Source organism: Rhododendron vialii, chromosome 3a (assembly GCF_030253575.1).
Source record: "Rhododendron vialii isolate Sample 1 chromosome 3a, ASM3025357v1".
Taxonomy (NCBI): domain Eukaryota; kingdom Viridiplantae; phylum Streptophyta; class Magnoliopsida; order Ericales; family Ericaceae; genus Rhododendron; species Rhododendron vialii.
Genome location: NC_080559.1, coordinates 12,410,452 through 12,426,474, shown reverse-complemented (window position 1 = coordinate 12,426,474; position 16,023 = coordinate 12,410,452). Strand labels below are relative to the sequence as shown.

Here is a 16,023-nt window from a genome sequence, read left to right as displayed (position 1 = left end):
TGAAATCATTACATTACTCTTATGCATAAATTCACATGAATAAATATAATTAAAAAATTCGTACAATTCTTATTCTTATTCTTATTTTTGAAGTGGTCAAGTGATACAAGTTTGAGAACTAAGATGACAAATCTCTAGCAATGAGAGCATCTAAACCAGACGGAATACAATTTGAGTGTCGACAAAGAAAACTCTTATTCAGACTATTAGAGGCAGGCCAATGGGCGGCCTTGTTCTTCTCGCGGGGCAGCACCAAGTGAAAGACCAGCTCCTCGTAGACACCCAAATCTTGATGTCTTCTATCCATAACCCTTATCTCCCATTGACAATCGGAATTAAGTCCATTAAAGTAGTTAATTAAGTCCATTAAAGCAGTTAATTATCACCTGGCAATCTGTTTCAAAAATGGGATTATCAATAGCCCATCCCATATCCACCGCAACCCCAGACGCGATTCTCAATGCCCAAGCTTCAATTAAAATGGCAGAAGAGACCCTTACAATTTTACCAACCCTTCACAACCGAGCTACTCCACCACTATCCCTGGCAATAATGCTGAAGGCAGCTAAGCTGCCGGAGGAGGAAAATGCTCCATCACAATTAAACTTTATAAACCCAAAAAACAAGCATGCAGATAATCAACATTTGCCGAATTGACCTTAATTATTGTAGTTTCTGGAGATTAGGCCACACTCCATTAAAAACAAAATTCTTTAGTTTGTTATAATTGGGTCCTCAGATTTGGGAAGATTCGTGGGTGCATAAGAAATTAATTCTTGTCCAGTATTCAAAGGAAAGAGTTGCCACTTGGTGCTAAAAGAATTCCCAGATTGGCCGTTTAAGCAATTGTACTTAATTAACCCCCATCTCAAAAAAGTACACACTTGTCTGACTTTGACCCAATAGGTGACAATTAGCATTTTGCTTTCAACTGGATACAGCTTGCTCTTTCATTTGAGAACTGAAAGTAATTTTTTTTTGTCAAGCTACATTAATTAGTGCAAATTAAATAGCATTTTGCTTTCAACTGGATTGATTTTGAAAAACTACAGTTGAAGACCTCTTTATGTGAAGATCACTGGGTCTGATGGTAGTCTTTTTTTTTCAAATCATCAGCAAGTTAGTATTGTTAGATGTTAGAGAGGAAGAAGGAAGGAGGGCTCCAACCCTGTCCAAATGCGTGAAAGTACAAAGGAAGCAACAATCGCACTTCACTTACCACTGTGGTTTGATGGTAAGTGAGCTATTGGATATATATATATATATATATATATACACACACACCACGGATCCAGTGAGGGATCCCTTACCAGTCTACTGTGTGGACCTCCCTTTTCCCGATCGAATCCGAGCCGCTCAATGTGTTCAGAACGTGATTTTAAGGGTCCCCGCGAGGAAGCAGCAAAAAAAAATGATCGGAAAGGGCTTGATCCGAGCAGTTTTTTCTGAACTGTTCAATAAAAAACTGCTCGGATCAAGCCCTTCCCGATCATTTTTTTTGCTGATTTCTTGTGGGAACCCTTAAAATCACTTTCTGATCATTTTGAGCGGCTCGGATCGTCCCAATTAGATCGGAAAATGGGAGTCCCGCACGGTAAGCCCGTGCGGAATCCCTTAAGAGAACCAGACTAATATATATATATATATATATATATATATATATATATATATATATATATATATATATATATATATATATATATATATATTCACACATTGTTGGAACTTGCTGGCAGAGAGCTATTGGATATTAACAGAGACATTCGAGAATATCTTGGCCTCGGAATGAATAAAATTGAGATTGAAACCGATTCAAAGGTTGTTGTGATGACGATCAACAATGAAATGCATGACTATCAGATTGTACGAGTTTGAAAGCGGAACTATTGGGTAAAGAATATCCTCGACTTGAGAAAAGACAAACCGGTCTGTTACTAAATGTATGCGAGACAAACTCTTAGAGAACTAAACTGCACGAATTGATTAGTTCTTGATTTGACACAAACTCTTAGTGGTTAATTAATTATGCATGCTTATGCAGATGAAATAGTCATTAATATTATCACTCTAGCTTGTCTGGGTCATATAATTCACACAATAACCCCTGAAATAGTTGTGTAAGGCATTTTTTTTTTTTTGAAATGAACTCCATGAATTTCCCGTTTCGCTAAGGTTCTTATTTTTTGTTTTACGAGACAAGTCATTATTAATTCACCCTTTAAGGCAACAACATAACAACATTCATTTGGAAACCAAAAGGCAGAATCGATTCGAAGGAGAAATGAGAGATATTTTGTTCCACCCCATAAAAATTGCATTGATTCTTTTCTTTCAAAGAATTTCCATGATACATCCGAATAATCATTTCTAGGATTAATCGATTCTGAATTCATCGTTTTAAATATCTGTATATGTATGGTTTGGTTCTTTGATTTGGTACTAAAGATAGAAGAACTAATAGAAAAGAATAACTCTCCTAATATATTACTTTTAATTCAAAAAATAAATTTTTTTCTTAGCGGAATGGGGCTAAGGCATCCCAGCCAGGTTGTAATAGTATTTTGGAAGAGAATATAGAAGTCCTATACTGAAACATAGCCATGACATAGTAGGCTACTCAATCCTTTGGGTTGACATGGTGGTTAAGACATGAGACTCAGGGATTCACTTGTTTTTTAGATTTTAAATTCGAATTCTCTCACGTGATATCAACTTTTAAGGGACCAGTCCATACGAAATCACCCAGACGGCAGGGTAGAGTAAGCTCCAACATGCAAAAACCACCACCACATAAGAGGATCTTCAATATACGAGTCTATATACTTGTGAACATGAGTTCTAAAAAAGCGGTCTTCACCAATCATTGATTTGAAGTGGATCAAAAGTCACAACAACTTTGGTTGCGTTTTTTCGTTGGTTTTTGAAAAGAAAGGTTTGTTCTGTTCTGTTCTGTTTCTTGAGCTTGTTGACTTGAAGTATTTTTGGTGCTTCTTTCAGACACATGTTCACTGTAAACGGGCGCTTCTTTCAGGGCCAGCTCATAAGTTTTGGAGGCCGAAAGCGAACCTCTTGAATGAGGCCACCCTATACTTTTCATATAAAGGTGGTCTACAAAGAGTCATAAAAAATAAAAAAAAACCAATACAAAAAATTTATCATACCTCAAAATCCATCATTTGAAAATTATTTTTCTCGCACTTTTTGCTGCAAACGCATTGATTAAGTCTCCATAGTTAAGCTTCTTCTCCAATTCCTTCTCGATAGACAACATAGCCAATCCATTTAATCTTTCTTGAGACATGGTTGACCGAAGATAATTTTTGATCAATTTCAACTTTGAAAAGCTTCTTTCCCCCGATGCAACTGTAATCGGTGTAGTCCACAATTTGGGCCTATTTTGTGGCTCTTAAATTTCAATTGGGCGTATTTTGTGTAAAGGAGGCTAGTGTAATTTTTTTTGACCAGACATATATATATATATATATATATATATATATATATATATATATATATATATATATATATATATATATATATATATATATATATATACAGTACCCTTCAAGTAAGGGCGCCCTTACCTTATTAAGGTAAGGGCTTCCCCTTTTCTCCCTTTTCCCGATCGAATTTCAATGATCCGAGCCGCTCAATGTGTTCAGAACATGATTTTAAGGGTACCCGCGAGAAATCAGCAAAAAAAAAGATTAGGAAGGGCTTCATTCGAGCAGTTTTTATTTGAACCGTTCGATAAAAAATAAACAAAAACTGCTTGGATAAAGCCCTTTCCGGTCATTTTTTTTGCCAATTTCTTCCGAGTACCCTTAAAATCACGTTCTGAACACATTGAGCGGCTCGGATCATCGAAATTCGATCGGAAAATGGGAGGTCCTTACCTTAACAAGGTAAGGGCGCCCTTACCTTATTAAGGTAAGGGCTTCCCCTTTTCTCCCTTTTCCCGATCGAATTTCAATGATCCGAGCCGCTCAATGTGTTCAGAACATGATTTTAAGGGTACCCGCGAGAAATCAACAAAAAAAAAGATTAGGAAGGGCTTCATTCGAGCAGTTTTTATTTGAACCGTTCGATAAAAAATAAACAAAAACTGCTCGGATAAAGCCCTTTCCGGTCATTTTTTTTGCCAATTTCTTGCGAGTACCCTTAAAATCACGTTCTAAACACATTGAGCGGCTCGGATCATCGAAATTCGATCGGAAAATGGGAGGTCCTTACCTTAACAAGGTAAGGGCGCCCTTACCTGATTGAATCTGTATATATATATATATATAGGAATTCTAAAAATTTGGAGGCCCTCGTTTTAAATTTTTTTCGGAGGCCAGAAGCGCCCGCTTCCCTCGCCTTGGCTATAAGCCGGCTCTGGCTTCTTTTATGAACAAATGTGTCCCTTCCTCTTTGGTGACTATACCGAATAATCATTGGTTGGTCTATAAATATCATGTCTCATTCAATCTTAGGCTTCGTTTGATTCGATGTAAAATGTTTTACACGTAAAATGTTTTTTCAAAAAACAAACATCAAACTTTTATTTTTCAGTACTTGGTTGGCACTTGAAAAATATTTTCAGAAATCGACAAAATAGTGTAGGGCTTAAACGGTGGAGAGATCTGAGAATATTGGAATTGAACGTGGATCAGGACGGACGGTCGAGAAAATTGAACAGTGAAAATTGTAGTAGAAGACAGTGGGTTCATTTTGAAAAATAACTTACGGAAGATTTAAGGGTAAGCCATTTTCATCCAATTAATGGAAAATGTTTTACATATTAAATATTTTCATCATTTTTTACGCAACCAACCACCGAAAAATAGGTAAAACATTTTATCAGAAAATATTTTACGTCCAAACAAACGAAGCCTTAATCAATTCAAAAAGGTTGATTTTCCAATACTTTTGTTGAGTCAGAGATTTATTATCTGAGAGAGTACTACAACACACAAGTTTGGTGACACACCCATCAAATGTAGTGCTACTTCTGAGGAGGTAGACGTCCATGTAACAATAAACACCATAGTAGGGATGAATCTGTCTTTAAGTATAGAGTGCAAAACTTGCCTTGATCATTATTTTAATTCCATTGATTTTCAATTTTTTTTTATCGACAATAATTTTATTAAGAAAAACTTGATAAATGATATATCAAGTTGGGGGGAGAGGGGAGGAATATCCAACCAAAGGTTTGATGGAAAAAAAAAAAAAACCACATGTTGGGACAAAATCCAAAAACACCTAAGGGCCAAAGCCCAAAACACCTAAAAAAGCAAAGCCCGGACTGCACCTTGCCATTAAACCAACCAGTTACACCAAGAGTGGTAACTGGTGGGCGACAAAACAGAGAGGACGACGGTGAGAAGAAAGCAGCAGAAAGGCTAGGGAAAGGGGAAGAGAAGAAAAAAGAAGAGGGGGAGAGAAGAGAGAAGAGAGGAAGGGGGAAGGAGGGGGCGCCCGGAGCGAGGAGATAGGAGGACAGAGGATGCCCTTCCCCCAGCAGAAAAATTTTGAGTTCTGATTTTAATGTTAAATTTATTTGTTCATCACAAAAGGTAAACGTAGATTTTCTAACATATTAAACATTCACTCAGCTCTCAATTTTTTTTTCCTTATGATGCCAATTTCGGTAAATTAGCTCTAGAAGCACATAGTATTTTGTGTTTTGGTGACTTTCTTCGGGTGAACTGGAAGCAGAAAAAACTTGTCGCGAGGAAGGGCACGAACCACAGACCGCTCATAAAATTGTACATTTGACTTATAAATCCCCAATTTCGTGTTGTGATAGACGCGTAAATGTTCACATACGCGCTCCTTAATTTATCTTTGTTAAGTCCATCTATATTGTTACTCGGAGCTTAATACTTAATTTGTGTATTGTAGGTGTTGTGAGGTTCTAACATTTTAATAGGCCTTAAAAATGCTCCTATTCTGCGCGTGGTCTTGTGACAGTAAAACAATACAAGTGCTTCATATTTTTTGGTGGGCCCAAAGACTTTGGATTTTGTCTGATAGTTGGGCCAAGTGAAAGGAGGCCCACGTCATTGTCGGCAATGGGCATGGCCCACAGCTTTACACGTACGAGACCGCGGGTTTTTCTTAAGTCGGCTACAGTAACATGAATATTAAAAGGAGAGCCACGCATTGCAGAGGAGAGACCGGGCACTACGGCTGGGAACAGAAGGAATCAGAGGCTGCGAAGACCAACTTTCTGATGGCCGGCTAAATTCCTTTTCTAGGGCGTAGATGAAGCTTGAATTCTGAATAACGATGTTTTTGTTTTGATTTAGTGTTTTTATTATTCGAATCGTGGTTGTTTGACTTGAGGTATTTGCGGTATTCATTTTCTTTATCAAATCTTGTGCAAGATTTTCTAGATTTTTATGTACGTTCATACAACGCTTCTTAATTATTTGTAATAACTGAGTAAGATGAGTTATGCTCCCTAAGACGCGCCGTGCTATTAGACGATCCGTGCCATAGAGAAGGGTCGTACTAGTAAGACGGTTCGTGCTAGGCGGCGATACCTCATGCTATTCGGTGATTCATAAGTATATTTAGGCGATATTGTGTGGACCAACGAATCCTAACGATATTCGGATTGATTTGAGTAATTAACCTTTGTCATCGCATAAATATTGTTGCAACGGGTCGAGTAGACTCGAAACCCTTGATCTTTTCTCTCATAAACTCTCTCTACTTTTTAATTGCTTTATGATAATTTAGTTTTCAAAATTTTAGAAATCAAACAATCAAATCTCTTTCCAAATTAATTTAGAAATCAATGGATGCAATCGCAACTTAGCTTTCGTAATCCCTGAGGACAATACTCGGAGTACTTACCGCTATCTTTTAGGTAGTAGTAATTATTCTGTTTTATTAATTATTTTTGATACGAAAATAAAGCCATCATGCTGCAATGAGTGTTAGTAATTAAGGTACCCCAAGCATTATTGTTCCTTAATAGTATCTTCATGTCAACATAAAAGAGGAAATAATAATTCTCTCTTTTTTGATGGCTTATTGTTGTTACATAGTAAAAGATGAACTGTGCTTTCATTCGTGGAATCTCGGTCTTCGAGCCTGAGTTTATACTTTCTAAGAAGATGGCCAAACACATTTCCGATATTCTCCGAGCGCCCACGTTGGGAATATGTTCTTGTATTGTGCATAATGTAACATGCAGTTCTTCATGACACAACCGGTAATTTCCTGTTTTATGGTGAACAAAAACAAACAAACAAAGAGAATAGAAAACAAGATAATAATTTTTGTACTACAACACAAACTTAATTTGGTATTGTTTCACAAACTATCTTGGCATGAAAATTACCTGCTGAGGGAAATCACCATCGACCATTTGCGCGTTTATTAAAATCCTTGCTGCTTTATGTAGCGGTCTCGTATCTCTTTGAGCCTGGAAATATATATATGATGACATTAATAAAGAAGACGCAAATTAAATACTTGCAGTACTCCATTCTATAACTTATTTTCTTATGAAATGTGATCGAATAAGCTAGCAATTTAACACTTCGGATGTTAAGATCACTAACTTGTCCGCCATAAAGAAGTCCCAGGATAGCCCATGATGTTTGTACCAGATTCGTTCGATTCCCTTCCAACGGTTGATACTTCTGTATCACATAAACGCTAAACATGAGCAAGAAATTTTTATCAAGAATCGTGCACCATATCATTGGTTGCCCAACCCCCTTCTTCATTAAGCTAGCAATTTCAACTTTTTAGTCCAAGGATATCATCAGATCCATAATTAACCTAGGTGTTGGAGTTACCATAGATGGGCATGATTCAAGGCTTTCACCCCAACCCCCTTCTTCGTTTTGTGTTGAAAGCAAAAATCCAACAACTCTGCGGACTGCTTCACTGTTGTTGTATGTCTTTCCAACCGAAGCAAACCCCCCAAGAGCAAAAAATGTGCCGTAGATGAAACAAATTCCCCAGTATTCGTACCTGCCAACAGGGTTGTACACATTTGAGTCGTTTTCCTATTTGTTCCCAAAGTATCTCTATTTGCACAAATGAGTCCAAAAGAAAGCAGTTGAAACTCACCAAGAACCATCAGGCCATTGTATCTCTTCTAGAAAACGAATTGCTTTCGCCACTGAGGTTTCTATTTCTTTCTCTCTATGGCCTGGGTGCAAGCGTTTGAATGTCACAAGAGCCTGGATTATCGAAGTAGTGCACTCAACATGCCTAAGAAGGATCATATTGTTAGTTATATGGACCAGCCATTGTTTATAAACTATATGACGACGATAATAAAGGTTTAAGTTCTTACTCTTTCTCGACCACAATGTCAGCAAATATTTCCGAAGGATTGAAATCCTGAGAAGTTTAAAAAGTTGTAAAAAGGATTTGACAAACCATCACATTGTTTCATCGGTGTGTCACTATTTAAAAGTGAACAAAGAAAGAAAAGACATGGCTTGTTTTAGAACTTCTTTAATAAGAGTGTAAAAGGAGGCTTGTGCGACAATAACTCTTTGTAGAACCAAAAAATTACCTGTAAATATGGTTGTGGAATTGGGGGCTCTAAGTGGAGAGAGAAGTTAGATAATTCAGTTAGTTAAGTTATGAATTACCAAGTTGTGAAGTAAGTTTATAAATAGCAATGAATAATATGATCTATGTAGTACCTGTAAGTAAAGCAACCCATTCACAGCATCGTGCAATCGCTCGACATCAGCTTTTTCTCCAGCAATTTCAGAAGGCATTTGAGAAAGCAAGAGTAGACACTGCATGCAAAAGAAAAAAATTTGGTTACGGCGAACAATTAATTTCTTAATTGCTCCAAATATGTGCTGATGAATACAGATGTAGATTACCTTAAACGATTCTGCTGTGCAATCCGAAACCCCCCAACCATGGTCTTGATCCAAGAAAGTCCACGATCCTTTAGTAAAGTGCCGATACATACTTTTGAAATCCCCAGCTGGATTTTCTTTGACCTTCAATTTAACAGTATAAACAGCTAAATGAAATTTCACTAAACTTAACCATACGTATGTAATTGTGTTTGTGTTTGTGTATGTACACAGACATGCATATCAGATGGTAGAAAAGAACCTGTGATTCTTTGATGTAAAAATGTGCTTTCTTTAGCGAATCGCCGTATTCATCTACCATATTGCTGGCAATAATTGCTTGAGTTGCTAAAGCACAATCCCATAGCTGACTACCAAAACTCTGCAATGAAACAACCGGATTAATTGACAATTGAGCCTGAATGGAACATCGAGATTACATTATAAGCGACAATCTCAAAATGAAGAATGACGAAACCAGAATTGAGATTGTCATAAAAAAAACTAACTTGCATTTTCATTCCATCTTCGGCCAGCCACAAGTAATCCGGAACTCTAGCTAGATGGTACTTGAACTCATCACCATTTGGGTCCTCTGCCCAGCAACACATCATGTGCAAACTCTGCAACAGAAACAACTTCAATAGGATTTACAATCAAGTTCTCTAGTTTAGGTGACTTAATTACCTTTTCTACACATCCTATGGCAATGAATCTGCTGCTCTCTACTCCATAACGCATGTACTTAATCGCTTTTTGCATGGCTCTCTCTCTAATCTCTTTGAAGGGCCAACGGGTTATAATTGGCTCGCTCAAGTAATGAAGACCATCCCAAAGTAAGTCTTGTACAAAGGTATGACGGTGGTAGAGATCCTCCTGCAGTAGCGATAAACATATCGGAATTGTAATTTCCTAACTTATACATGAATCGTAAGACAGAAATGATCAACAATAGATTTTACCAACCTTACAACAGTCATGTCGCGCTTTGTTCCGGCAGATTTCCTCATATGGCTTGGTGTGAATTTCTTGTCTCAATGCCTTGACTAGATCAGTGATTGGCCCATGGTATTTCTTCCCATACAATCAAATACGACATGGGCATGTAAGACGTGCGACAATAGCACCACATTATCGCTAATTAAAGAAATAGATGTTGATCAGACCAGGCTACATAATAGTACAAAGACACACTATAGAAATTCGTAACTCTCATGAATTTGATTCTCTCAACAAAGAGTAAGTAAACCAACTTTTCGCTACCTGGATGATAAGGGAAAAATGAAGGAAAAAGCCAGAACTCTGGAGGCACAGGATTGCAGCCTACCCATTCATACACACCTAGCACCTGAAAAGGAGAGATTCAAAACAATCCATCAATTTTATCTTAAGAAGAGAGAACATATTTCCACAAATTTTCCTTGAAGTTTGAAAGAAAGTTGCATCATACTGAAAGATAGATCTTTCCCCAAGAAGGAATTCCAGTTGCACCACCATTGTCAAGAATCCACTCCCGGCCTTTGGTCATTGCCCCATTTTCTCCATCATCGGGCCCTTCTCCTAGCAATCGCAAGGCAACATAGCTAAGTGCCGAACCGATCATGGTGCTGTGGCCTTCTATATAGAATCCCCATCCCCCATCATCGTTCTACATAGCAAACATTGCGCCAATAGCTTAGATACACATTGGACTAGTTTGGATTTTCTATGCCAAAGTGTAACGCCCCGATTTTCGGACACGTTATTTAAATCATTTTCAACTGATTTAAAAATTCATAAAAACTGAGATATAAGAAATGAAATTTTATTAAATAGAGTTTAGCAGCGGAAACCTCAAATACCAAATTCAAACCTACTTAATAGTCTTACAGACCAACAAAATGAAATAGAGTTTGACAAATGTGATAACACTTATGAAAAATTTAAATAAAAATACTTCAAATTAACAGAGCTTCTAAGGGTATGGCCTCCAAGGCTCAACAAACTCCCTTCCTCAGTTGAGAGGTCCTCATTCTGGTACGGATCATCTTGCAGCGGATTCTGCTCTTTGGTCTCCTGATTACCTGGCATGAAACGCCAGCCCAACGGCACTATAATGAGTTTTGAAACTCAGTAGATAATCCCAACCCTACTACCCCCTTACCTTACAATTAGCAGATCAACGATATAATAATTCATAATATACAGAAAGTACGGAACAATAGCACATCGTCTTTTTCTTTACTATCCATCATCTTACATGAAATCTAAGGATCATCTCCACGAGATCCTTTCCTCCCACATCCACTAACTACAACCGTCTCATGGGTCCACCATTCCTCTTGCTTATCCTGCACCAGGGTCCTAGGTGAGCGCATCTAAGTTATGTACCGAGTATGTTCTCACTTAAGACCATAACAGGAGGATCGAGTCATCCCATGACGTATCGTACATTAGGGTCGGACATCCACTACCCCACGCTAACTATAATCGTCTCATGGGACCCATTCTCTTTCTCCAAGAGAAACTTCCCATGACGTATCATACATTAACGTCTCACTAACTATAACCGTCTCATGGAACCCATTCTCTTCCTCAAAGAGAAACTTTCCATGACGTATCATACGTTAGCGTCACAACACCGGGCCCCGCAGGTAACCCATTTCAACACAGGGCCCCATAGGTTACCCTTGCCATCACCATGGCTCAAATCACAATTCACATACTCACACTTCCAACACTTTACCAATTTCCATTTACTTAACATCGTTTATATGAGTCACTACTCGTAACCACCCTGTGAAACCTATTTGTCCAATCTACAACCACAACAATAATACTTCATAATAGCTTAATCAACAAACAACATGTATCTCAAAATGAAAGCAAGCATAGCAATTGGTATTGTGGCTGATGCCCTTAAGGTTCGTTGACAAGAAAATTGATATTAGTTTTTATTAATCTCTTTTTAGGGTTGTTAACAATAAAAATAATAACACCAAAAATAATTTTATTCCTTTCTAAACCTAATACTTTTAGTTACTAAATCCTTTCGAGGTTAACATATATTGCAGATCCCAAAAAAATAGTCATTGGTGTATCCTAAAAGTTTAAAAATTTTGCACAGGTGGTAAAATAATTAATTTCACATAGTTTAGGATCATATTTTAGTACAAACCAAGACACATGGGGTAAACTGTAATTTTTGACGGATGGGTTCCTATTACGTCAGTCCTCTTCCACTGGTACTGTACGCACGCAGTTATATATATAACGTACATATATATGGTTTAAATCCGGAATTTCAAACGGGTCGTGTGATCAATCCCGACATCGAAAATGGGCTTATTATACCTTTCTGGAATCGTCTCGACAAGACGAACAAGATGAACGGATCAGATTTTTCATTTGAATAGTTTCACAAAAAAAAAAAAAACAGATCTGAACAGAAAACGGGAATTTTCGATTTCTTCAACGCACAATGCATGGATTTGTTTCTTTTCAATTCCTATCATTACAACTAATATAATAGCACATTTATATACTTAGGAGAAAGTAGAGAAGAGATTAATCTACCTCGAATTCGGTTACAAGCGAAAAACGGATTCTGGATGGTTTCAGAAAAAGGAAAAAGACGGTGGCAGCAGAGAACTCGGGCTGACTTTAGTCGAGCGATGGATGTTTCTCACCACAATTATGCAGCTACGAAAATGATTTGGCTATCAATTTTCGGATTATATGAGGTGTGGGTTTTGTATAGAGAAGTGAGAGAGAGGGGGTGCAAGTGTAGAGATAATAGGAGTGTGGGGGATAAGTGTGGAGGTGATGGAGTGTGAGAGGGAACTAAGAGAAGGAGAGAGAGAGTGAGAGAGAGCTGCCGAGAGTGGTAAGAGGGAATCCCATAAATTATGGGATGGAAAAATGTTAGGGTGTGGGTGAGTTAGTTAGGAGAGAAAACAAGATAAGTATAAATGCATATATATCTATGTAAGGTTTAGAATTATCTTATGACTAATTCTAATTATACATTTAATCATGTAGTCATATTAATGAATCTAATTAATTAACGAATTAAACATTAACATTTCAATTTTTTTTTATCTAAAATTTAAGAATGTTACACAAAGATTCATGGGAATTGAATTAGAACTTACCTGATGAAGATAAAAATAGTGAATCAACTCCTTTTTGTGTTCTGCTGTTAGAATTGTATTGATTGCTCCACTAATGTATAGGATGATTATCTGCAAAAAAAAAATTGTAACACTCGTAATTGGTTCAATAGGAACACTCAGATGGCTTGACATCAAAGGAGAAAAAACTATCCGATTAGTATACTCAACTAAGGATATTTAGTTACCGATTGAGGGTATCCAGGGCCAGCTTGCACGCACCTCGGACTAATCCCTACAGCCCCTCCCACAGCTATTTCACATGCTTACGCGTGGGGGGTGAGGTGGTGTTTTTTGACTGGAAATGGTATCAGTCAATAATGGGGAGCAAAGGCTAGTTCTCCCTAAATTTTTTATCCGAATTTTTTTTCAATATTTTTTTACCTTTCGTCTTAATTTTTGGAATTAATCATTTATCTCGCAGGCCCTACCCATCCCTCAAAACTTTTGCTCTCTTTCTTTTGCAATTTTATGTGGTAGACACGTGATTATGAGAGTTTTAGAGAAAAAATTTAATTATGTCTCTTTAGAATAATATGATCATAATAATAAAATTTCCGCACCGGTTCAAACAGATTCAAATTTGGAGCACTTAATTTTTTAACCATATTTTTTAATATATAAAAAGTCTAAAAAAATTAAATGCTCTAATTTTCAATCCATTTAAACGAGTGCAAAGATCTTATTGTTCTGATCATATTATTTTAAAGGGTCATAATTAAATTTTGTCCCTACGACTCTCATAATCACGTATCGCTCCACAGGATCCTAAATAAATAGCATATACTTAATTATGAGAGACCTAGAGATAAAAATTAATTATGACTTTTTAGAATAATATGATCAGAATAATAAGATCTTTGCATCGGTTAAAATAGATTGAAAATTTGAGCACTTAATTTTTTTTAGATTGTTTATATATTAAAAAATATGATTAAAAAATTAAGTACTCTAATTTTGAACCGATACGAGGATCTTATTATTTTGATCATATTATTCTGAAGAGACATAGTTAAATTTTATTTCTAGGACTTTCGTAATTAAGTTTCTGCTCCATAGGATTGCAAATAAGGATGACAAGGGTTTTTTTTCCCTCCTAAAACGCTGTTGTTTAGGGGCTGGGTAGGGCTGCTACCTCCCATGGACAGTAGAGCCCCCGCGTCCTAATTCAATAGTGTGTTGAATCGGGAAAAAATTTCAGTGCCGGGTGGGTACCACATGGTGTCCACTCCGCACATCTAAGCCGTCCATTGCATTTTTGAACAAATCGAATTTGAAGAGAGGAAAAAAAAAGTGTTTGAGTGAGGAGAGAGAGAATTTTAATCCGAGCCGTCTAAAAGTGTATTCAACGGTTCGGATGTACCAAGCGGCTACCTAAAAAGTCTTCAACTATAGTTTTTGAAAATCCAAAAAATTACTACTTCCTTTCAGTTCTCAAATCAGCACCAAGTGGCCACCCGCCCCCACCACCTCCAAATGTTGTACCCCAGGCCTCACTGCTATAAATACACCCCTCTCTTCAATCCGAAAAACACAACCCACAAACACCACCACCACCACCACCACTGCATTCAGAGAGGAAAAGAGACAGAAAGCTTGGAACTCCAAGAATGGTGGTCTAGAGAGAGAAAACAAGTGGGTTTCGGTTCCGCACTCATCCGAACACAAATTCGAGACACACCAACTCTAGCACGACCCCGAGCACCTCCAAACCAATCCCCAATCACCCGAAGTCAGCCCGAGTGTTCTGTTGCTCCGCCATCTTCTTTAATTTTTCTGAAACCGTTTTTTGCCTTCCGGACGGATTCGAGGTAGAATAATCGCTTCACTACTTTCTCCTACGTATATTAGGTGATTGCATAATGATTTTTAGGGGTATTTCTGGTAGTGAAAATTTTATAGATTTTTATTTATGGTTGAGAAGTTGTTAGGTAATTTTTGTAGTGAATAAAGTTGTAAACAACTTGACAACTTAGCATATACTTATTCACTACCGGAAACAACTTGACATTTCTCAACAATTTATTCACTACAAAAATTACCTAACAACTTCTCAACCATAAATAAAAATCTATAAAATTTTCACTACCGGAAATACCCCTAAAAATCATTATGCAATCACCTAATATACGTAGGAGAAAGTAGTGAAGCGATTATTCTACCTCGAATCCGTCCGGAAGGCAAAAAACGGTTTCAGAAAAATTAAAGAAGATGGCGGAGCAACAGAACACTCGGGCTGACTTCGGGTGATTGGGGATTGGTTTGGAGGTGCTCGGGGTCGTGCTAGAGTTGGTGTGTCTCGAATTTGTGTTCGGATGAGTGCGGAACCGAAACCCACTTGTTTTTTCTCTCTAGACCACCATTCTTGGAGTTCCAAGCTTTTTGTCTCTTCTCCTCTCTGAATGCAGTGGTGGTGGTGGTGGTGTCTGTGGGTTGTGTTTTTCGGATTGGAAAGAGGGGTGTATTTATAGCAGTGAGGCCTGGGGTGCAACATTTGGAGGTGGTGGGGGTGGGTGGCCACTTGGTGCTGATTTGAGAACTGAAAGGGAGTAGTAATTTTTTGGATTTTCAAAAACTATAGTTGAAGACTTTTGAGGTAGCCGCTCGGTACATCCGAACCGTTCAATACACTTTTAGACGGCTCGGATTAAAATTCTCTCTCTCCTCTCACTCAAACACTTTTTTTTTCTCTCTTCAAATTCGATTTGTTCAAAAATGCAATGGACGGCTTAGATGTGCGGAGTGGACACCATGTGGTACCCACCCGGCCGCACTGAAAATTTTTCCCGATTCAACACACTATTGAATTAGGATGCGGGGGCTCTGCTGTCCATGGGAGGTAGCAGCCCCTACCCAGCCCCTGAACGGCAGCGTTTTGGGAGGAAAAAAAAACTCTTGTCATCCTTATTTGCAATCCTATGGAGCAGAAACTTAATTACGAGAGTCCTAGAAATAAAATTTAACTATGTCTCTTCAGAATAATATGATCAAAATAATAAGATCCTCGCTCAAATTTTCAATCTATTTTAACCGATGCAAAG

General features: G+C 37.6%; 4 protein-coding genes across 5 annotated transcripts in view; all 4 read right to left on the bottom strand.

Annotated features, from left to right (window-relative positions):
• Positions 1-15,436, bottom strand: part of LOC131321033 (dammarenediol II synthase-like) — a 31,468-nt gene extending 16,032 nt beyond the window's left edge. Inside the window, exon 1 of the mRNA XM_058352039.1 lies at positions 15,212-15,436. The gene's annotated coding sequence lies outside the window, so the exon portion shown is untranslated. The remainder of the gene's footprint in view (positions 1-15,211) is intronic.
• Positions 1-16,023, bottom strand: part of LOC131321040 (basic leucine zipper 34) — a 55,846-nt gene that overhangs the window by 29,988 nt on the left and 9,835 nt on the right. The gene's annotated exons all lie outside the window — the stretch shown is intronic.
• Positions 7,033-16,023, bottom strand: part of LOC131321037 (dammarenediol II synthase-like) — a 132,703-nt gene continuing 123,712 nt past the window's right edge. Inside the window, exons 16-20 of the mRNA XM_058352053.1 lie at positions 8,077-8,220; positions 7,800-7,977; positions 7,560-7,640; positions 7,337-7,420; positions 7,033-7,215 (exon numbers count right to left, since the gene is read on the bottom strand). Coding sequence (XP_058208036.1) covers positions 7,102-7,215; positions 7,337-7,420; positions 7,560-7,640; positions 7,800-7,977; positions 8,077-8,220 — 601 coding nt within the window. The 3' untranslated portion in view covers positions 7,033-7,101. The remainder of the gene's footprint in view (positions 7,216-7,336; positions 7,421-7,559; positions 7,641-7,799; positions 7,978-8,076; positions 8,221-16,023) is intronic.
• On the bottom strand, positions 8,564-9,703 carry LOC131321044 (dammarenediol II synthase-like). The gene is made up of 4 exons (XM_058352068.1): positions 9,341-9,703; positions 9,094-9,213; positions 8,853-8,975; positions 8,564-8,762 (listed from the first exon to the last, which is right to left on the bottom strand). Exons 1-4 carry the CDS (start codon positions 9,443-9,445, stop codon positions 8,586-8,588), a joined length of 525 nt encoding a protein of 174 aa, XP_058208051.1. The 5' UTR covers positions 9,446-9,703; the 3' UTR covers positions 8,564-8,585.